Source organism: Watersipora subatra, chromosome 4 (assembly GCF_963576615.1).
Source record: "Watersipora subatra chromosome 4, tzWatSuba1.1, whole genome shotgun sequence".
Classification (NCBI taxonomy): domain Eukaryota; kingdom Metazoa; phylum Bryozoa; class Gymnolaemata; order Cheilostomatida; family Watersiporidae; genus Watersipora; species Watersipora subatra.
The window spans coordinates 66,880,124-66,904,170 of NC_088711.1; the positions used below are offsets into that span (position 1 = coordinate 66,880,124).

The following is a 24,047-nucleotide window of genomic DNA, read 5'->3' on the forward strand; positions in this document are numbered from 1 at the left end:
CCGCCACAATCATGGAGTCAAATCTGCACCCTATTCATGGCTATAGGTCGCCCGATTTTTGTCACGCAATGCATTCATATCATACATACATGTATGCATTCATATCATACAAGTTAGTTGCAAGGACATCAGCCGAAAAGAGTATCGCCTCTCCAGCTGAATCATCATATAGCCATGTGTTTTTACTGGGTAACTAATGCACATCTTGTTTTGTCACTTCAGACAGCATTTCTTTACCGTTTTTCCTTCTTTTGCAGGAACATGTCCAGTCAACATGACCAGCAACTCCTATCTGCCACCAGCAACCATCCACATACACAGACATTCTTTACTTTTTTACCACAAATTCGTATAATATAAAAATATGTAATATAATAGTAATATAATATATCAATTAATAATCAACAGAAAATAACACTTTGTTGCAATAATCAATTCATCAGATCAAACTACCCGGCTTGCATTATTCTATTTGAGGATTGGTAACAATAGGAAGAAGAAATAGAATAGAACGGAATCTTGCTTACTCTTGAGTGGAGTTCCCTACACAGCTTTGTTGTGATCCTTTCTGTAATCTTATAATTATGTTCAATAAAAGTGATCACAGGGACCCCCTACACATAACCACAATATTCTAACACAATTCTAACCTGTTGTCCAATCAGGTTGATTTATGCAACTTGCTCACCTGCTTAGTCCATACAAACCATCATAAAGTTTTCGAAGCTTTTGGATGTGCACTGATGTGGTCCAGAACAGTTTTGTAAACCACTGCTTTTTTGGTAAGGCAGTGATGGCTGAAAGTGTCATGGTTGTCTCACTGGTGCGGACGCTTGCAGGTATGAATAGACAACTCCAAAGTAGGTAGATAATACATGTATTTTATCTATTAATAACGAATTTCTACAATTCTCGTCTCACATGTCTAAAAACTTGGTATTTATACTGGTGAGCCTTGTTAATACTGAATATTACTTCAATATTGCTACATTTGCGTTAGTTCTCATGTAAACAGTGAAATATATTCAGGATTTATCTCCCCCTTGTGTTGCCTGTCATAGTTGAATATTTTAATAATTCAACTCAATAGATACAGAAGGCTTATTGAAATGCATTTTAGTCATTTTTACTTGTATGCTGAGAAATTGAAATGGTTAAAACTAGGTGCCCGACTTGTTTCTCCATACAAATCACAATACTTGTGGAAACCTATTACTTTATTTACTCATGTCGCCCTGAATAGTTTTGTGATTATGAATTTTTACTATTTTTAGGCCACATGTATAAAAACTTGGTATTTATACTGCTGAACTATGTTAATACTGAATATTACTTCAATATTGCTACATTTGCCTTAGTTCTTATGTAAACAGTAAAATATATTCAGGATTTATCTCCACCTTGTGTTGCCTGTCATAATTGAATATTTTATATAATGGATACAGGAGGCTCATTGCAATGCATTTTTTGTCATTCTCACCTGTATCCAAAGGTATCAAATTAGTTAAAACTAGGTGCTCGACAGGCTTGTTATGACATTCTCACCTATTGCCGCATGGACTAGACTCACCTGAGAGGGGTTGTCAATTTTATTCTGGCTGACAACATAACATAATATGTTATGTTGTCAGCCAGAATGAAATGAGCAACCCTTCTCAGGTGAGTCTAGTCCATGCGACAATAGGTGAGAATGTCATAACAAGCCTGTCGAGCACCTAGTTTTAACTAATTTGATACATTTGGATACAGGTGAGAATGACAAAAAATGCATTGCAATGAGCCTCCTGCATGTCTTTGGTATAACCTTTAGTATATTATACTAAAGGTTATACCAAAGACATTTCGTTTATTGTTGAGAAATAAATTAATATACTTTATTATAATATTGTTTTGCGAGGATCAGCATGGAAAGTAATACAGAAAGTAGATCAGCATACATGTAAATCGTGGCATTTTATTCTCCATAAAAACTTCCATCAGAGTCATCGTCGTCCTCGTCATCATCAGATACATCTAAGTCCTGGCATAGTGATACGGCTAGCTGCATATCCTAACAATAGAATAATTCAATGAATGAAATAGACAGGTTGAGTTTTCTCGATCCAGCCAGGTAAATCATCGGTCATGGCATCAAATAATACTGGATGTTTCCTAAATCTATCATTTTCTGCTATATGAAATGTTGCTGACTAGCAAACAGTGATTGGCAAAAGCTTGATCACTGTTGCAATAGTGTTCTTCCCCAAATTAATATTACGTACCTCAACTTCCTCAGAGAAGAAAACAGACGATTTTCCGACCATGTTTTGAAGAAACATGGCCTCTTCTCCATTGCATGTATCAAGTTGCTGAACTGAAAATGAAAAGGAGCAAATTAGCCAGAAATCTGAACTCAGAATTCAACTAAATACTTAAAAAAGTATCTTATGTTTCAACGTGATGTTGTAGACAATTTGGTAAAGAATGGACCTGCTAAAACAACTGAGACATCACTATTGATACTATATCATGTATATTAAGGATCTACAAACACGGATAAGAAACTCACCTATTGTTCTTATCATTGTACGCCTTTCCTGTTCTAGAATTGGGATTTCTTCTAGAGTTCTCTGCCACAATTGATAGCTCTCCACTGCCTTAGGAACATCCTGTGAGAAGGTTATATCTGAAACATGACATCAGCATGGCTTGCTAATATAGGGTTTTCATATGTAAAAGTTGAACAAGGAATGTCTAGATTTGTTGCGGGGAATTGATATTTCATGAAAAAACTTACCTCCACGGACAACTGCCCATGGGAATAACCCTGACTTTAAACAGCTTTGCAGCTCCTCTGTTGTTGTTTCTGGATGGAGGTTGATGTACTCTAAAGTCTTTTTTTATAGCTGTAATGGTTTGCTCGCAGACGCGATCTCAACTTATGTGCAATTTTTCCACTCTCTGTTAATATAAACAGCAATTACATTCTCGATAACACAATACATAGAAAACATTTCAACTTTGATATATTTTTCAGAGAGATCACCTGACAAACCTACCTGATTTCTTAAGAACATCTTCTTGCCGCAGGATATTGACTCTGAGGTCTTCTAAGACACCTTGTATGTTATCTGGTTCTGAAAAATAATACAATATATCAATCACAACATTCTAATCATACATCTATATGTATATTTCTCAAAGTATGTATGTGTGTCATTCCGGCTATAGCTACTATTAAAATTGCTATTATCAAAATAGCTACAGCTGGACAATGCTGACGCAACATCATGGCGTACGTCATTAGAAGCCTAACGCTTATTAGCAAGCTTAATGAAATTTTCCAGTGGCAGTGTGCCAGGCTAATATCAAAGTGGCAGGTAGCCTGTCTTGACCAAATGTTGTTTTTTTGTAGAGTTGTCCCCCGTCGAGCGGGCGAGCAACACAACAGCTTGTCAAAAAACGTACTGCACCTGATGCATCAGCTGCACTTATAGGAAGTTGTTCTCTTCCGTCTATGTGGCTTGGTGGCAATGTTATGTCGGTCGCTCCATTGGTAATCATAACTGATTTCGCGCAAAAATTTATGTAGAAAGAAATAAGACTACAAGGTTTAACCAAAGACTGTTGGTTGTTTACAACTCTGTTGAAAATTTTAGTAGTAGAATTTAAGAATAAAATAAATTGAAAATAAAATCTATAAGAATAAATAAAACTGACTGATACAAAAATAGAAATAAAACTGACTGAGCGAATAATGACATGTTTAGCCGCTGTTGTTGCTGAAGTTTTCAAGTTCTACTAAAGTTTATTGCCGAGACTGGTCGCTAGTTAAACGTTGTAATCTTATTTCTTTCTACATGAATTTTTGCGCAAAATCGGTTATGATTATCAAAGGAGCGACCGACATAACACCGCAACCAAGCCGCATAGACGGAAGAGAACAACTCCCTATAAGTGCAGCTGATGCATCAGGTGCAGTATGTCTTGTGACAAGCTGTTGTGTTGCTTGCCCGCTCGACGGGGGACAACTATGCAAAAACAACAGTTTGTCAAGACAGGCTAAGTGGCAGGCAACTCTCATCACTCCTCATTGTTTATAAGCTGATTTTTAACACCCGGGCAACGCCGGAGGCACAGCTAGTTGTTACTATAAACTACAATGAGCATCTTTCACCATGAAACGTGAAACGTCATCTTTGCATCAGGGCCTCATTATACTAATATTATTATGAGCATTATCATGAAATACAAATTATCCACTGCTAATTGACATAGAAAAACAATCATTTATTCTCTAAGCATGCGGAAATAGTATAAGTAAAAAACTCACTTGGCGGTGGCTTGGCAACAAGGATTGCTCTGGCCTCAAGTTCAGCTAAAGTTAACCCAAATGAGTGGCAGTGTGCATCCACTTGTGCCTCTAGAATGGGTAGTTGTTTCTTGGCCTAAAATGAGACGTACTCGGCACTATAATTCTTCACATGTTGTATAACTGCAATAAAGCCAATTATTTATTGAGAAAGCTTGGATTTTTGTCAATATTTAAAACAAATTGAACTTGGGGAACAGTACAATTTCATCCTCTGATTGCTGTTTCTACATATTTTAGAAAGAGATGTAAATATCTGTTTGGGCAGATTGACAAACTTTCGGAGATTCCAAAAAGCTGCCCCTTGCTCCAAGCGTCTCCGTCTACCTTGAAACAAGAGAATAAATTGGGAAGTCATACCATTGACAAGTTGGCACTTAGACACAATAGGCGTCAAAGTCCCCAATGTGTATTGTCATTAACCAAGTTATAAAACATATCACAGTGGTACAATACATTTAACATTGTCAAATGCAAAGCTAATAACTTACCCGATAGGTTTTAACTATCGGGTAAGTTATTAGCTTACCCGACAGTTAAGGCCTAAAAATACATCCCTTGACAATATATAAAATAGTGCTCACTGAATAAACTCACCATCTGATGTCACGTGTCTTGTTACTTTTCCCAATCAGGACATGTAGCTATTAACAAGTTCTGTAGTCTCCCCAGTACTTAATCCTGTTCCTACAGTGACTCTTCCACTCCATTTCATCTGAAATAAGCAAAAAAAGAAAATTTTGGTAATACGAAACTTGAAACTAAAGTAGGTGAACGATTACTATATTCATTAGAGAGATTGCTGACAACTCCAACGGTGAGCTTTATTCATTAGACAGATTACTGACAAGTCCAACGGTGAGCTTTATTCATTAGAGAGATACCTGACAACTCCAACGGTGAGCTTTGGCATGCATGATACTAAGAAACGGGAGTTGCTGCTGTGGTAGCCTCTCCAGCCGCTCTAGCCAAGGCCAGTATCTGCACATTGTATCAAGGGCAATGAATTTTGCACCTTGAAATTCTCTTTAACAACATAATACATTAGCTTTATGGAGCGAGCATCATAGCAAAAACTATTTAAGATTTCTGCAATAGAAAGACCATTGTAATAAGTAGACAAGACATTCCTGTTGCCAGAAAAGAAGTTGTAGGTTCTAGGAAGTTTGTGAATTTTTTTCTGTGACAATAAAAAAGGTTGACTGGACCGATGATGAGGTATTATGGACAACCACCAATACCTGCATAGTGTATGGATATGCGTATATCTTCCCCTAGTCATATCCAATCCCTTCAACAGGAAACAGTGGCGGCATGTGGCTAGCAAACAACCAGTCACATCCTTCTTGGAGAATGCTTTTCCTTTGGCAGACGCAGCCTTCAACACCGTATCACCACATCTATTGGAGACCTGTAATAATGATCTAGGTAATTGAGGTATATAAATACAACCACAATTGGCCAGGTTCATTGGCTATAGACCAGGACATCCCAGCAGTTATCTTTTTAAGATATTTCATATAGTTTTTAAAATATTCTACATTTGACCCATCAAACTTACTAAGACTTTTTTAACTTGGGTGGATGGCAGCACTATCAATTCAGTGCACTGATTGGTTATTCAATGGTACCGCCACCTTGCTGTATGGGTTTAATTAGGCCTGCAACCAAACAATTCACTTGATTCTGCTATACCTATGGGTACCTATTCTGGGTCTTCATATGGTATAAAATTTCAGAAATGCATTACAACTTAATTGTGATTGGGTAGTTTTTAATCAACAGGGTTTAAAAACTTGGCTGTGATTAAAACTAATGAGGTTGCTAGATAGTTTTGACGACCTTAAACTCACCAAATTGTGTTTGCTGTTCTTTATACGCGTGACCTGCTCTTCAACGTCACTAGTAGAAACAAAAAACTCACTTGGCTCCTCAATTCCTGATGAAACTCTAAGATCAATGACAAGAATCAAATTAAAAAAATGAATGAAAAATGCCTTCTCTTTGAATTACTACACAATAGCCCCACTTGGGAAATCTAGTTATAGAATGCGAATAATATAGTTTTACATCAAAACTTTAAACACACAACATCATATTAAAAGCGTTGGGTGCATCCAAACATATTATATGCTGAATGGAGCTAGTGCTTAGTAATTTGAAGATTTGATGATAGGCAGAACCCACGGTCCCAAAATGAAATTAACCCATATTAAATTGTTACTGTCTGTAAACACAGAGAATGCAAAAATCTAGATATATGATTTTTTCATTAAATATATCTGCCGGCAGCTCTATAGTGAAAGAGTTTTGCATTCTCGTCAATGTGAATCGCATAGGGCTTGTCCAAACATGCAGGGCAACTGAACAAACTACCACCGGTAGCTTTAGATAAATAGTCTGTCTCTTGAATCCTCCATTCCGACATTGAATAGTTGAAAACATCTTGTTTGAACATGAAACTCTAAATAACAACACAACACCTTTCAAATCTAATGGAAAAGCCAAAAAAATGTCACAAAAGGTTCTGTGTCTAATTTTTCTGCTAATTGGATCTTTGCTTGATGACAAATGCGGCATTGCGCAAGTTGGCTGACTATATAGCTCGACACTCTACACGTTATATAATGATGATATCACTAACATCCACTGTGAACATAACATCAGAGGTAATACCTCGCCATCCAAAGATGAGATAAAGCTGACAGAATCCAACAGACTTTTAAGGCTTAGAGATGGTGAGAAGTGCTGCAGGATTGAAGCGCTCAAAAGAAAACTAAAGTTGAAGTAAGCTCTTCCCTCAACGTCAACAGGCCAAAGTCCATACTGGACCAGCTGTTGAGGCTCCCGTCAAGAAGACCACGAACATGCTTCACAGACCATAACGTCTATTTTTGGCTGACCATTCCTGAAAGATTAGTTAAGTTTTTACAAACACAAAAAACATTAGCCTATTCTAGTACATCTAACTAGGGTAGCCTATGTTAGTACAAGTAACCCAGGGTAGCCTATACTAGTACATCTAACCTAGAGTAGCCTATTCTAGTACAGGTAACCTAGGGTAGCCTATACTAATATAGGTAACCTGATGTAGCCCATGTTAGTACAGGTAACCTAGAGTACCCTATGTTAGTACAAGTAACACAGGGTAGCCTATACTAGTACATCTAACTTAGAGTAGCCTATGTTACTACAGGTAACCTAGGGTAGCCTATACCAATACAGCTAACCTAGTGCTCGTAGAGCTAACCTTTGCTATTATAACTGATCAATCCAGTTGAAAACATACCTTCAAAAGAAATAATTCTAACCATCTCATATCTACCAGGTGGACAGAAGATGGTTCCATTGCAGTCTGGGCAAACCTGATGAATGGCAGACTGACGATCATCTGTAAAATTATATGAAAACTGAAAAACATTATCGCCTTTTGTTATCTTCTGAGTTTGTGATATACATATTCGACATATTCTTGATCATCTCAAATAACGGAATAACACGGCTATGCTCACCAACTCTCATTTTTCGCACTCTCATTCCATCTGCAAACAATCTCCCAATCTCTTCTCGGTGTAGATCCCAATTCCCTTTCTGGGTCTGGATGTAAGTCTTCTTACGGTGTATCAATGACTTCAGTTTGGTCAAAATAGTTTCATCTACAATAACACATTAGATAGTACAACCAGAGTAATAGTTAAACATGAATATTAATAAATTATAAGATGTATGAGGAAACAAATAATCATTTTACAACCTCTCAGACCATGTAAAAGGACCAATCAGATTGCAGCAGACTCATTATAGCGGTAGATTCAAGCTTGTTCAGTCAAAGTACCTAAGGTCTAAGATTTTTGGCAATACAAACAGCCAGCCATGCACAAATGCCACCAAACCTAGCCAGCTTCATTGGCTATAAACCAAAACTGTCCATACCAGGTTTTTTCTAGAGACCACATGTAGGTTTCAAGATATTCTATTTGAGCGGTAGGCAGCACTTGATTTGATTGACCTTGACCGGTCCTATCATCACGTGAGTGCAATGATTCATTGGCACAGCCACCTTGTATAAGTTTTGCTAAACGGGTATAAAGGTATGGTTAATTAAGCCTGCAACCAATCGATTCACTTGATTCTGATAATCCCTGTGGTAGGTGTGCTGGGTCTTTATTACCTATGCAGCCTGTGTTTGTTATGACATCACCTCCACTGTCATCACCAATTTCCATATCACAAGCTGACGTATCTATAATATGAAAATCAATATTGGTAACTAAAAATACAAACAAAAATAGAAAGCACACAACAGCACATTGATTTAATAATAGTATATCCTTTGCTATGGCTCTCACTTGTAAAAGTGGTTGCTGCTATTCTACTGTTGTGAATTGTATTCTTCCATTTATGGAGACTCTCCCGGGCTTTTTTTTGCTCTTACTCTGCCTCTTCTCTTGAAACATACAATGCATGTTAACAACTAGGCAAGAATCATGATACCCATAATTACGCTACACACGGTATATTAATAAAACTGCATCACTGTCAAACTTTTTGACAGTGTGGTAGTTAATGATAAATGCTCAAAAAAAATAAAGCCAGCACTGGGCCTTGCTGAACCAACGTGTAGTGTCTCATTACTTACTTTCCAATTGATCCTAAACGCCAGTTCAAGGCATGTAGGTTATATTAACTTGTATCACCGTGTATTAACTGAGCTCTGAGTAAACTGAATCAAAGCATAGTTGTTGGCATAAAATGAGGGTTATAAAGTGGTACAAACTATATATACGAGTATTTATGTATCATCAGTCTGATTGTCTAAGGCAAAAGGTGATATAAATGATATATATGAGTATTTGTGCATATCAGTGAGTATTATTAGTCTGATTGTCTGTGGGTGAAAAATATATTTTAACTTGACTTGTAATGGGATTGTAAAAGCTAAATCGCCACACATTTGTTCGGTTTTGGTGGCTTAATATCTTACTTCTAGTGTCATGTGTCACAAGTGCAAATTTAGTGTATTCATTTAATTGTATGTTATACAGACCCGCTTCAATTTTTCTCAGAAATAGGGTATCCAGACTGTCTCGCCTGTCACTCAGAAAAAGAATTTCATTTTCGTCGCGGCATTTTGTTATACTAGCTTTTTTACGGAGCCAGAAAATCATTCACCAAAGGTTACCAAATACAACCCCATCTATTATCCTAAGTCAAGATTGAATAAACCAACTTTAACTACATAAATAATTATTTATGATATTGAATATATTAATTTTAGTAAATAATAACAAAAAAATAATGGTTTATAGTCAAATATAACAAATGGTAAAGTACAGACCTTTTCTCATTCTGCTTCTCCTGACTCGACCAGACTCCACAAGTTCTTTGAGCGTTTCCATGAGCCAAAATCTATGGGACTTAGTAGTTTAGTAGTCTTGCGAAGCGTTGTGTTCAAGTTATTAGTGCTGAAGAATTGTCAAGCAAAAGAATAAATATTTATCCCTTCGCAAGCGGTGCTGTCCGAATACAACGGCGCACCTAACAAAAAAAATCTACGGCTCAGCATAAATATAGAGATAAAACGCAACTTTCCATTGGGTGCAGAATTGTTAGGGACAATTTGACAGTATGCGTCGTAGAACGCCTATCGACGAGATCAGGCGACCATGAAACACGACCGATTTCGTGGATAAGCTACATGCGTCTATCGACCGTTTTGAGCGTATGAACTGCGGTATGGGCTGGTACATCTGTTTTCTGTACCCATTTCTTGTTTATTCATGTTCCTGGTAGCCATGTTTACTTTTGTCATTTCCTCTAATTCTAATTCCTCTTTAGACCATGTCTCTATAAACTTGTCAGCTATTGTTATTGTTACTACCATATATGTTGTTTTTTGTAGATACAAGTCTTGTATTCCCATTTCTGCTATAACTAGTTCCACTATTATAGTGGACCTAGTTATCAACCTACATGTGTATGTAGGTCCACTATTATAGTGGACTACAATAGGCGTGGGGTTATGATACTCTATGGCTATAATAGCCATAGAGTATCATCACTACATACTAAAAATTACACTGCCATACAGCCCACGACCAAAGGGATATTGGAAAAAAGAAAGGGTACTGATGGTTGAGAAATGCAATATTAGCAGTCAAATGGCACTGCAGTGCAACAGGATAACTGCAATGGTAGCTGTAATGTACTGGATGTGGGTGTTATTATATACAACAAACAGCAATAGTGAAAGGAAAAGATGTTTATATTTTCCCCGTGCAATAGGAGAAATGCAATATTGGCCAATATTAGAAGTAAAATGCACTGATATTATTAGAATAACCAATATTGGTAATATAGTAATACAGCAATAATAGAAAGCCTATGAGCGTTCATGCGTCTCGAAGATTTCTGCAAACTGCAGAAAAATAAAAGCTGTTATAAGTGTTATAAATCTGTAGACCTAATCTACTGTAAGGTATGCAATTTAACAACAACAATAAGGAAACATGTTTATTATAACTCTGAAATGCAAAATTAGAAGTAAAATGGCAAGCTACTGCGTGCTATACACAGTTTGAAAGTTGGTTGCGTTGAATGTAGAATGGTTTTGATAAGCGATCTTTAACAAAAAGCGAGTATGAGCATTCACACGTCTGAAAGTTTCATGCAAACTGCAGCAAAATAAAAAATGTTCTCGTCATAAAAGGGCGTTGTAGTTCGGCCCTCGCTTGTACATAAGTTGTAAAGAATTTCGACTAACGCTTTAAATAATGAAACCTTCGGTGATTGGACAAAAAACTCAGGCTGGTAAACTGTGTACCACAATTTCGTACCTGTAATTTGGTCTACGCCTCTAACGGTCTGCGTTTATTACAGAAACCTACAAATAAATTTGATTACAAGTAAAATATGCCAGAGACTGGTGAAATAAGCACGGTTTTCTCGTGAAATGCGCACTGCTAAATAGTTCTACTATCTGTCGCACAGCTTTATTGGGGTATCGCAGGCCGGTCTCAACTTTTGTTAAACTAAGCTTTTCAAAAGTTTTGTAACGATTTTCGTTAAAATAATCTGTCTATTTGTGTATAATCCGATCAGATGGTAAGGTTTAAGATAATGCCGACGGTATACAAAAACTTGGTAACATATTTAAGTAGGCTTAAATGTGTTTTGTATCGTTATTATACTTTAACGACTCTACAAAACGATGGTTAAATTTGTTGATGAGATTTCAAAACAAGTGTTAATCTCATTGTTGATGAATAATTTTTGTAAGTTGTGTGCACATGCATTTATCATAAAAAACTCTCAAACTTCGCATTCGCTCGTTTGGTCGTGGGACAACAATTAGCAATAATGAAAGGAAAAGATTATATGTTTATATCTCTCCCCTGCAATAGGAGAAATGCAATATTGGCCAATATTAGAAGTAAAAGGCACTGATATTATTAGAATAACCAATATAATTAATATAGTAGTAATATAAAATCAATGAACAATATTGTTTACATTTTAAAACGTCATAGCTAACAATATCAAGAAGTTGTGATATTTATATAGATTTTTAGAACATCTGTACTACCTAGTCATTGTTCTGTAGTCATCCAAACTTATAATTAAATACAGTAATACTTCAACTTACGAGTGCTCCAGCGTACGAGAAACTTGAGATACGAGCTAGCTTTTAACCACGTTTTAGCACTAACATACAAGCCATGTTTGAGATACAAGCTCAGGAGTCAGTTGCCAAGTATGCCGAAGGTGTTTTATGAGAACAGTATCACTCTGTATTTTTAAACTGCTCAGGTTATACTTTTGTACCATGTTTTTGTGCGAGATTTTCAGTGCAGAATTATGTGAATTAAAAGTACTCTTCGTTGACTCATACGCCATATATCTACCAACTTAGATGGTTTATGGATTCAATCACATACATACATATCGGTCCTGATAGATTTACAATAATTGATGAGGACAGAAAATGTGTACCTATAGAATTTCCTTGTGGCTATCCACAGGAAGTATTAAGGGCGCAGGGAAGGCTGGTACAAGCAAATAACATTGTTGTAATATTATGCATTATTTATCCTGTCTGCTTAAACACTTATAACAATAAAACCACCACAGAATGTGAAAAGGAGACTGAGTTTATAAGAAGCCTGGTTGTGGTACAAAACTCAAGGACTGTAAATATGAATATGTCAGGAAGTTGGGCAACTCCTTATATGCATAAGAGAGTATTTACGAAAAGACATTACTCTTGTGCTTTCAGAACTCATTTTCTTAGAGACGGGCTACATCCTTGTCTTTTGGTAACGGAAGACTGGAAAAAGAAATTTGACGTGTCAATAGAATTAACAGTAGAAAAGTGACAAGAAGAAAAAATAAAAAAGTTAAAAAATAGCAAAATATATATATTTCTTACGATGTGAATGGCTTGTATATAGATAGATAGCTATAGTAACTAACGACTAACATTTGCACTAATACAGTTTGATTCAGTTCAAATAGGAGGTTGCAGTAAGGGTGTTAGATTGCCATCATAAAGCTGAAGTCAAGCTAACTTTGCGCTATCTATTCTAATACAAGTAATGCTTTTGTTTAGCTATTTATTACATAGCCGTAGCTCAAGCTTATATAAACTAGGTTTGTAAGGCAACAGTGCAATACATACTATGAGAATGAATAAACCACATCTTGTGCTATTATTCATACAGGTAACATTTATTACTGTTATACTTTCCTTGTTGTATCTACATGTTAATGCAATACATACTATGAGAGTGAATAAACCACATCTTGGGATATTATTCATACAAGAACATAACAAAGCGTTGGTCGCATACTAGTTGACTGATCAACTATCAACACAGTTGACAAAATCTGCATATAGATTATTGCATTTATGAGACAGTTTGGATATTTGATTTTTTATCTGGCTATATGCTACAGTGAAGGTGTGCTGGCACCTTGAAGACACCACACAGAAGGGGTTTGAGGGAAGGGTGTAAGGCATTGTCATTGACTAATACAATCAGATGTCAGGAGCTGGATATACACAATTAGACATTCGCCATCTTAAGTGCGTCTTGTACACTTGATCTGATTGACTGAACGGTATTTAAACATTTACTGTAACCTTACAACTTGGGCTTAAAATGAATGAATAAAATCATTCAAATAGTTTGCAGTCTAGTAAATGCATATCTTGTCAAAATGAGCGATAGAAAGGTGTCCTCAGAAACGTATAAGTATTATCGTAGTACTCAGTCAAATGGCCTTATCTCCTCGTAGTAGGAAGGGTTATACAAGTTCCCCCATCTGGCCTCCCTGGCCGGCTTATGATTTAATCACTTTCAAGGGCTCCTTTTATACAAGCCATTTGCAAATAACAACTTTTAATTGGCTTCTTGGCAACATTTTTTCAAACGTTGTGCAATTGCTGGCTACATATATCGCAACCGATCGGCTGCAACAGAGCGTCTGAGCTCATCTTTCTGAGAAACCCAATATGTTTGGAAATTTTGACCAAGTTTCTGAGCATGGAGTTTATAAAAGTGTCTCTATCTCTTTTGTTTTTACCTTTAAAATTCTAGAAAAAATCTGGAATATGTATTATGCTCAATTTTTTCTGACTTTCTGAATGTCATAATTAAAAAAAAAAATATTTTAGCTGCGTAAAAATAGTGGAGCTCATTTTTCAAAGGTTCTGCTTACTGCTAGAAGCCAGCTCCTTGGGAAATTCTATGATTAAATGGAATCCCATAAAGGCATGATTGCCTTCCATGAGTTTGATAGTTTCTGAGGACTGCTTTGACATTGTCAGTGTACAATAAAATAAAAACCAACACAAAACAAAAAATTTACATTTAACACAAAGTGAAAAGCATAAAATGCAAAATTTAAAAGAAACTCATGCTATGCAATTGTTGTTTATGTGACATACACAATCTTTTTGTTGTAGCTCGGGGATGTACGTATGGATGCTCCCTTCTCCTCTGCACAAGCTCTTCATAGAACTGAATAGCTGTTTCCTTCTCACGTTTCTCCTTCTGATATTCATGCAATATTTTGATGACTTATGTTGAATCTGAATAAATATATAAATGTATATATTATGGGGGAGATACAGTGATTTGCGGTTTTACTGTCTAATTTGCATCTGACATCTTTTAGGTGGTCTGTGTGTCGGGTCTAAAATGAATTTGCCAATCAACTCCTTTCTGCGTGTATTGTTGTCATCATAAGTTATAGAAGTTTCTGGTTTCCTTGGCAACATAGGTCATCTTGTTTTCTCCAAGAACTGATATCTGTCAGATCTATCCATAAAAATACTGTGTTGAAAGTCACCAAAGCTATGTAAATAGCGATATACTTATTATCTTAACATTTACTATAATCAAACCTTGTAAGAAATACAATGTTTTCGTTACCTACTATTTGATTTACTGGTAAGCGGTAAACTATTTAGGTTAACTGGTAAGTGGTAAACTATTTAGGTTACCTGGTAAGTGGTAAACTATTTAGGTTAACTGGTAAGTGGTAAACTATTTAGGTTAACTGGTAAGTGGTAAACTATTTGGTTAACTGGTAAGTGGTAAACTATTTAGGTTAACTGGTAAGTGGTAAACTATTTAGGTTAACTGGTAAGTGATAAACTATTTAGGTTAACTGCCAAACTTGCAAGACAAATATCGTTTGAAATTTTTTTAAATGTGAATGTTTAACTCTTTTCCATTGCAGGGTCATTTAGATGCTTTTTCCAAATACACAGAGATGCAAGTACTTCTGTCATTTGCACTAGTGATTATGTGTTTTAACATATCTTATAAAATACAACCAAACTCTTGATGTGAGCCATATGTACTTTTATAATTTTACAAAAAAACTTGTACTGTACCTAATCAAAATGCCTCAGATTTTATAGTATGATAGCGTGATACGTAAACCTGAAGTTTTTTACTAAAAAGACTTGACAAGCCTTGAATAAGCTTGTTATAACTTGGATCAGATTGCCTGGATTAAGTGAGACTCTTTATTAAACGTATGAGGCCATATTGGCTACATAAACACGACTGACGTAAAAGCGGCCCTAATGCCGTAAACAGGAAGCACGTGAAAAGGTCAAGGACCAATGAGCATTAGCATGTGAGTATATAACAGATTCTCCCTTTACAAAGAGCACTCAGTAACTAAACTGCAACTAGTAGTATGAGTAAAACAGCAACTAACTACGACCAGTAGTCTGAGTAAAACAGTAACTAACTACGACTAGTAGTATGAGTATTACGTTAAGCGAAACATGCTAAATGTATTTACAAGTCCAAACGCTTTGGAGCGCTGTGTACCCTGTTAGAGCGCCTAGGTCCTGGCGATATGGTGACAGGTGTATAAGGATGTGGATTACTTACAGTTTCAGGACACGTAGTGCTAGGCTGAGGCTCCACATGCAAGGACAACCCTTCCACCTGAGGAGAGCGGACTGGCTGTGGAGCTGCATTAGATTGTCTAGAAGGAGCAACATATGGTAAATGGCCTGAATGAGGTGGTACTCTGACATCGGAGTCAATATCAAAATGGACTGGTGAATCAATATCAGTGCCTACCGTGCCACTCTTGAGCTGGTCGATATGGCGTTTCCACCTCCTACCACCTACCTCAACATAATAACAGAGCGGACCGATTTGGTCAACAACAACACCCATCTTCCATTTCACTGCTCCTAAGTAACACCTCACCCACACTGAAGAGCCTATGCCAAACCCACGCACGACACTACTTGGACAAGGGCCCTGGCGCTGCTTCGACAAAACCTCAGGTTTTACACAATCAAGCCTAGATCTCAATGGGCGTCCCAGCATTAGCTGTGCTGGACTCTCTCCTGTAATCGAGTGGGAGGCATTACGGTAAGCCAATAAAAACCTGTCCAAGTTGCATTGTACACCTCCGCTATCAGCGCTAGACGCTTTAAGGTTTAGACGCTTCACAGTTTGCACAAACCGTTCAGCCAGACCATTGGTAGACGGGTGGTATGAGGCACCACGCTTGTGCTTGATGCCTAAATGAGCCATGAATGCCTGAAATTCTACACTAGTAAATTGAGGACCATTATCGCTGACAAGTTCCGCAGGCACCCCCCACCTGGCAAACAGCGATCTGAGCATATCAATTGTGTTTTCTGTTGTCATGGATTTAGTAACTACCACCTCCGGCCACTTCGAAAACGAATCCACCACAACAAACAACATGAAACCCCCAATAGGACCAGCATAATCAACATGAACGCGCTGATAGGGGCGAGAAGTGGGCAACCAGGAGTGGGATGTGGTTGCACTGGGATCATTGCTCATTTCCATGCAGGATTCACAACTCTTGGAGACATTTTCAATGTCCTTATCCAGACCAGGCCACCACATGAAGGATCTGGCCACTGACTTCATTTTTGAAGTACCTAGATGCCCCTCATGAAGTTCCTGCAGCAACTTACCTCTAAGACACTGTGGTACCACCACTCGAGTACCCCACATGACCACTCCACACATCATAGACAGTTCGTCCCTGCGAGCAAAGTACGATGACAGATCAGCATCTGCTGGGCATAGTTTCTGGGGCCAGCCACTCTGCACCAGACTAAGCACTTTACCAAGCAAAACATCTCTATTGGCAGCCCTAGCCACTTGCAAAGACGTATCCGGAAGACCAAGGTCAGATACCTTGAAAATAAACGCCTGTGACTCTCCCTCAAAACTTTCACCAACCGTTGGACCAGGATACCGGGATAGGAAATCAGCTTTGTTTTCAACACCGCGGTGCCACTCCAAATCATAATTGTAAGCAGAGAGCTTTAGGGCCCATCGCTGTATGCGCTCAGCTGTCATAACCGGCGGGCCTGTTTTGGAGCAAATATCCTGCTCAAAGCCTGATTGTCAGTTACCAGAGTAAATTTATGACCGTAAAGATAGTACCTCAACTTGTCTATCCCAAAAATGATGGCAAGACCCTCACGCTCTATCTGAGGATACAGAACTTCAGCCGAAGTCAACTTCAGCGATGCAAACAGAACCGGACGATCTTCCCCATCAACAGTGTGCGAGAGTACAGCTGCAACCCCAACTCTAGATGCGTCGCAGGTTAATTTCACTGGCAAGTTTGGGTCATAGTGAACCAATAGCTTGCTTTCTTTCAACAGGCATTTTGATGCCTCAAAAGCATAATTTTCCTCCTTGGACCAATGAAATTTTGTGCTAGCCCTAAGCAGTGCATTTAAAGGTGCCACAGTACCCGCGAGGTCTGGGAGATAACGGCGATAAAAGTTTAGAAGCCCTAGGTAAGATCTCACCTTAGCTTTGTCAGTCGGAGCTTCAGTGTTCAATATGGTGTCCAGCTTGGACGGAATTGGCCTTGTACCCTCAGCATTAATGCAGTGACCCAAGTAATTCACTTCCGACTTTAGGAAAGAACATTTAGACTTCTTGAGTTTTATACCATACTCTGCTATACGCTGGAACACAAGCTCCAACCTCTGATTATGCTCTTCAATAGTACGCCCAGCCACAAGTATGTCATCGTAGTATATATGAATACCTTGTATATCACTAAGCACACGTTCAACCGCTCGTTGCCACAAGGACGGTGCAGTCTTAATGCCGTATGGTAGTCTCGTATATCGATACAACCCTTTATGAGTAACTAGGGTCAACAGATCTCGAGAACTCTTGTCTATAACCATTTGGTTGCTTGTGTGAAGTCTAGGTTTGAGAAGTATTGGTTACCTGCCAAATCACAAAGTATGTCCTCCATGTTTATTTGAGGTGGTGCTACCTCCTTGAGCAAAGGGTTCATAGTCGATTTGAAATCCCCGCACGGTCTAATTGAACCATCCGGCTTAGGAACAAACAACAGGCTAGTAGCCCAATCACTACTCTCAACTGGTTCCAAAACGCCCTCACTAACCAAACGATCAAGCTCCTTATCTACTGCAGGCTGTAGCGCAATGGGCACTCTATAAGGCTTAGAACGTTTGGGAACGGCACCCTCAACCAACTCAAGAGTAGCCGGCGCACTTTTCAGCACGCCTTGACCCTTAAAGATATCAGAGTACTTCGTAAGAAGTTTGTGCAGGCCACTTACCGGTGAACTTACCAGTTTGATTGATTGCCAGTCAATGGGAAACTCCTTAAGCCAATCCCTTCCCAACAGCGTGAAGCGGGACGCCCTCAGCACATGCAGCCACAGCTATCTAGCCCGGCCAAAATGCTTGACAGACACCAAGAATTTTCCCTCACTCATCACCATATCTCCAGTGAAACTACAGAATTGCATACCAGATGGAGTAAGCTTAGCATTAGCAAAATGTTTTTAGTACACATCATAAGGGATCAAAGAAACAGTTGCACCAGTGTCAATTTCCATGACAAGATCGACACCATTCACAGATACAGTAACACAATAAGGATTAGAATTATGAGAATTTGCTGCTCTTAGGGTTTGTGCAAGTGAAACATTGTCAAAATCAGAACACATTTGCTCAGCTTCGACATGGTCAGCAGCATGAGCAGCATTAGCTTGAGTTGTATTGGCTTGAGCTCGTTTCCTGGTGCACATAGGCTTAATATGGCCGAGTCGACCACAGTTGTGGCAAGTAGCATCTCGAAACCTGCATTGGTCAGCTGAATGATTGGATTTTCCACATCTCCAACATTTTGAAGTAAGATACTTAGCTTTGGTTGCTGGTAGTCCCAGGCCAGGGGCTGAATTTTGGGGGACCTGGAACCTCTGAGCAGCTGGACCTTTCCGGCCAGACTGAGTTGTCTTGATTTCTGCCGTAGGGTTGTTGGACTGCTGAGCCATTGCGCTTGACTGGTAGTCATCCATCTGTGAGGCCAAAGTGACTGCCGCATCCCATGTCAAAGTTGGCCCCTCTCTGATTAGGGCTTGACGAATAGCGTCAGACCTCACCCCTGCCACAAGCCTATTTCGCAACTTCTGCTTCAGTTGGTCAGACCGGTCAAAGTTACAGTGCGTTGAGAGCCTCTTCAACGCCAAAACAAACTCCGAGATTGACTCAGTAGCAGACTGTGTGCGAGTGTCGAAAACATAGGCCTCGGCTACCTCGTTTCTACGACCATAATGTCCATCAAGCAAAGTCACACACTGGGCATACGACTGATCATCAAGACGATCAGGTGAACAAAGGTTGATCAGCAGCTGTACCGCCTCACCGCCCAGTACAGCAATCAAAGACGCCTTCTTCTTATCAGCCGCCGTTATATCGTTTATAACCATCCAAGAGGTAAGCCTCGTTTTATAGGTAGACCAGTCCTCAACATCGGGTTTAAATTCTTGCAAATTTCTAACAGGCATCGCTGTAGTAGTTACAGAGTCCGATAAACACAACCTCGTCGCCAATCTGTTATAACTTGGATCAGATTGCTTGGATTAAGTGAGACTCTTTATTAAACGTATTAGGCCATATTGGCTACATAAACACGACTGACGTAAAAGCGGCCCTAATGCCGTAAACAGGAAGCACGTGAAAAGGTCAAGGACCAATGAGCATTAGCATGTGAGTATATAACAAAGCTAATCCCTCATGTCTAACTACAGTCATACTTTGACTTACGAGCCTAATGCGTTCCGAGACTGAGCTCGTATGTCAATTTACTCGCAAGTTGGTGCAATTTATTTATATATAGAACAATTAAATATATATTGATTAGTTTCCATACTCTAAAAATACAAATAAAACTCTCGAAACAAGATTTGTAACAGAAAGAATATGTTGGTTATTGTTCTTACGTACTACATGCTTTCAAAAACAACAAATGAAAAATAATGCAAGGAAATGCGATAAATTAAAATGTAAAATTAAATACATACATTAGCAGCTAACGCTAGCATTTGCCAGGAGAGAGAGAGAGAGAGATAAGTTATCCTTCATTACAACAGTTGACTTTGATAAATATGGATTTTATCAAAGTCTCAAAAGACAAACTTAGACGAAAATCTAAAAGCAAGCTTTCATTTTTAACTTAACGCAATTAAAATTTCTTCGGCGTTCATTGTTTGAAGTTTGTTGCCGGTTAGCTAATTTTTCCTTTGTTTCGCTTTCACAACCAGCTGGCCGTTTTAAGATGAACCTATCTAAGGACGTTTGCCTTTGTCGCCCTTGCAACATGTTGCGATTAGGACAAAAACTGGTGTTGTCACAAAGGTTTAATGCACGACCACTAGCCAACTAGTCCGAATGTCTATTTTTATAGTTTTGATACATAGCACCGGCCTTTTCAAATAGCGTCGTTTCAGTTACGCTGTCATCGGCCCATTGTTTATCTTTTATCCAATGCCTGAGCGGTCTTTCCATCAGCGGTCGTGAAGATCGCTGCACTGTTTAGAAACTACGGTTAGTCCTTTTGCGAGCTAAATGCCCTGAATATAATCCTTCTGTTTGATAATTGTGGATGTATTTCTGTCATATCGCTGAGTTAGCTCAATCACGCATATTTTTTAATAATTTTCCGTTTAATATCAATTGTTCTCATTTGTTTTTTCTTTGCATTATTTTTCATTTTACTGGCAAACTTTCGGTCTACGCACAGTTCTTTTAATTCACATTATTTTGCACTGAAAATCGCGCACAAAAACACGGTACAAAAGTATAACTTGAGCAGTTGAAAAATATAGATTTATGCTGTTGTCATAAAACACCTCTGGCATACATTGTAACTGACTCACGTGCTCGTATCTCAAACATGGCTCGTATGTTAGTGCTAAAACTTGCTTGAAAGCTGATGCGTATCTCAAGTTTCTCGTACGTTGAAGCACTCGTAAGTTGAAGTATCACTGTAGTTATAATTAGCTTGATAAAAATATCATATGAAGGGAGTTGTCTGCTTTGTTTAACTTTGAGTTGTCCTGTCTGCTAGATTAAGCAAAAATAAGCTCCGCCTTGCAGTCGTAACGATCCAAACAATCGCACATGCGATGTGTGATTTTAGGCGCACATGCGTTGAAACGCAGAATAGTTTAGTACAAGTTTTTTTGGTAGGAGCTAGTAAAAGAGCTAGTAAAAGAGCTATTTCGCAAAAAATTGGAACACTAACTTTTCATTTCTTTTTTGATTATGTCAAATAGCTTGAATATGTTTTACTAGCATAAGGTGAGTGGAATTGTTTGTGCATTACTCATAAATATTGACATCTCATTTACATTTTTTGCCTTTAGTGGCGCTTTGTATAGGCCTATATATAACACGATAATACAAAGTTTTTGCCGGAACCTCAAAAAGCTTCTTGTTTGCTTTTGTGAAAAGATTTGGTTTGCTGGCAGTATAACTCGTTTTATTATTTTGATTTGTGTCGAAATGAAGTTTATATTTACGTCTTTTGGTCGGCCTTAAATAATAATGAAACTGTTGCCTAATTTATGTGCAGATTACGCGTGTTAGCGTTTCATCCATTACATAACTGTGCATGTATCAGAAATCTGAAAATATGGTCTATTGTTGTGTTGTATTGCAGCAGTAATAGTCTCTGCACGCACTGTTTTTGTATTTTAGGCAAATTTTACAACAAGACTAACAAAATCGCCAAGTATTTAATATTGTTTTAGTTTCTGAATGGCACAAAAACTCTTAATTGGCAGTAGCTCATCATTGACTTTGTTTTTACACAAAAGTTTTAAAGCGGTAGGTACAGTGACAATACTCACCAATTTGTTGGTTGCAAGTTAATATCGATGACATAATTTGGGCTATTTCTATCGAAGTTCGACAAAATCTCCAGACATAAAAATTGTGAAGATGTACTAATGTCATGAACATAGTAGCAAGTTTTATAGATAGCTCAGCTTATAGTTAATTAGATAGTCATAACGATACAGATATGCATTTGTGATCGAGCACCACTAGTGTGCATGTGCCTTCATGAGCATGACAAACATGAGTGAACTACCTCAAATGAAAACAATTTTTTCTATCAATGTTTGTAAGATAGAATTTCATTGACTGCTATTACGCCTTCCTTTAGATGAGTTTACAAGTAGCAGCGCTGAAGTTTCCTTACGAGTATAGCAACATGCGTAAACTAATCCAAATCGAAACAATTTTTAGTAATATTTTAAAGAAGATCAAAAGTTAAAAGCTCTTTTTATTATAAATAATAATCAAATATGCATAATTTAATACTAGGTAATATTTTGAGACTGACTATAAAAGTGGCAAGCTTGTTTAATGTTAAACAGTTCACATTAAATAAAAAGTAAAGGATTATATAAGTAAATTCCTAAAACAGCCTATTTTTCTGTTGTTTCGAGTTTGTGGTCGGTCTGAGAGTATTCATGGACTTCACTTGCTGATGACCAGTGTTAATGTGCCCTAGACTCAAAATCACTGAATTCAAGCATTATACATGGATGGATAAAATTTGAGCTACATTTTCATCTATATACAGTGAATATAAATTTAATGCTTATTTGTCATTTGTTGGTCTGTCGTCCAACTGCTCAATTATAGCGCTAAAATTTTAAGAATGAAAAAACTGCTTTGCACGGGAATTGAACTCGAAAACTCCAGTTCTACTGACAGGCGTTCTATCCACTACGCACAGCTTACTTACCATACTATAGAATAGTTGTGCACATAATTGTTACATTTACCGATCTTTAATAGCATGTAGTTAAAGTGAAAGTAAACACATAATTTTAACATTGTTTTATATGATTGGTAATGCATAATACTATGTTAATTGAATGAGAAAATAAAATTTTAGCAAAAATATATTGAAAATATATTTTGGTGCATTTACGTCGGACATCATGGAATCCTAATAAAGCCGTTTTCGGTAAATATTTCTTTACTTATTCATTAGTAATTCAACGCAGTTTATTTTCTTTTAACCAGTCAGTTAATTACGATGGGTAGATGTTGCTTTGCTAGTTGTGAATCAATCGATTTTACCCACTTCCTACGAGTGAAAATAATTTGTAATCATGACAAATTTACCAAAGAAAAATCGAAAAAAATATTAAAGCTAGGTAAAACGGCATATAACCTATAAAACGATGATTGGAGATAGCAAAGAATTATTTTATTAATTAGTATATGTATTTATGACTATAAAAATATTACATTTACTTAAGTATAGAAGACTCTAAGTTAATTTACCTCCATTCTGTCTTCCTCTGCAGCAAAACACTGCTGACGCCTGTCAGCTTTGACCATAGGCTGTCTAATCCAATATTTTACTAAAAGTTGCTCAGATAACTCTGAGTCGCAGTCGCTCGAACTTGAAGCCATTTTAAAACTATGTATAACTTAGTACTGTAATTGTTGAAACGCGTTGAATCAGTAACGATGAGAATTCTCTAACGATGAGAATCTTCGAGATCACAGACAACGTTTTTTACGAGTGATAACATTTATTACGGCCTATATAAAAATTTCGCGCTCATGATTGGCTAACGAAGCGACCTCATATTTATCGCTCGTGGTTTCGTTTCAAATATCTTGCTTGTGACGTCACGAAAGAAGCACCCGCTGTAACGTGAGCTTTTTAAAAGAGGGCCTCATTCAAACGCATATATCTCTGGACAGGGTTGGTCTACAAAGATAAAAATGGCATCAAATTGTAGCTGATGTTTTAGCCTTTTATGTGTTTTAATTTCATTAAATTGAATTTTTTGACGCAACCACATC

The 24,047-nt window shown here is 37.7% G+C and overlaps 1 protein-coding gene across 1 annotated transcript; it reads right to left on the minus strand.

Moving 5' to 3' along the window:
* Nucleotides 1-1,954: 1,954 nt before the first annotated feature.
* LOC137394540 (uncharacterized) lies at nucleotides 1,955-19,717 on the minus strand. The gene is made up of 15 exons (XM_068081265.1): nucleotides 18,743-19,717; nucleotides 18,127-18,436; nucleotides 17,360-18,031; nucleotides 15,766-17,273; nucleotides 14,301-14,406; nucleotides 8,523-8,594; nucleotides 7,864-8,007; nucleotides 7,663-7,742; nucleotides 5,593-5,762; nucleotides 5,236-5,377; nucleotides 4,313-4,427; nucleotides 3,039-3,116; nucleotides 2,549-2,665; nucleotides 2,262-2,353; nucleotides 1,955-2,050 (listed from the first exon to the last, which is right to left on the minus strand). The coding sequence occupies exons 1-15, from the start codon at nucleotides 19,715-19,717 to the stop codon at nucleotides 1,955-1,957; spliced, it is 4,677 nt and encodes a 1,558-aa protein (XP_067937366.1).
* Between the last annotated feature and the right edge of the window lie 4,330 nt (nucleotides 19,718-24,047).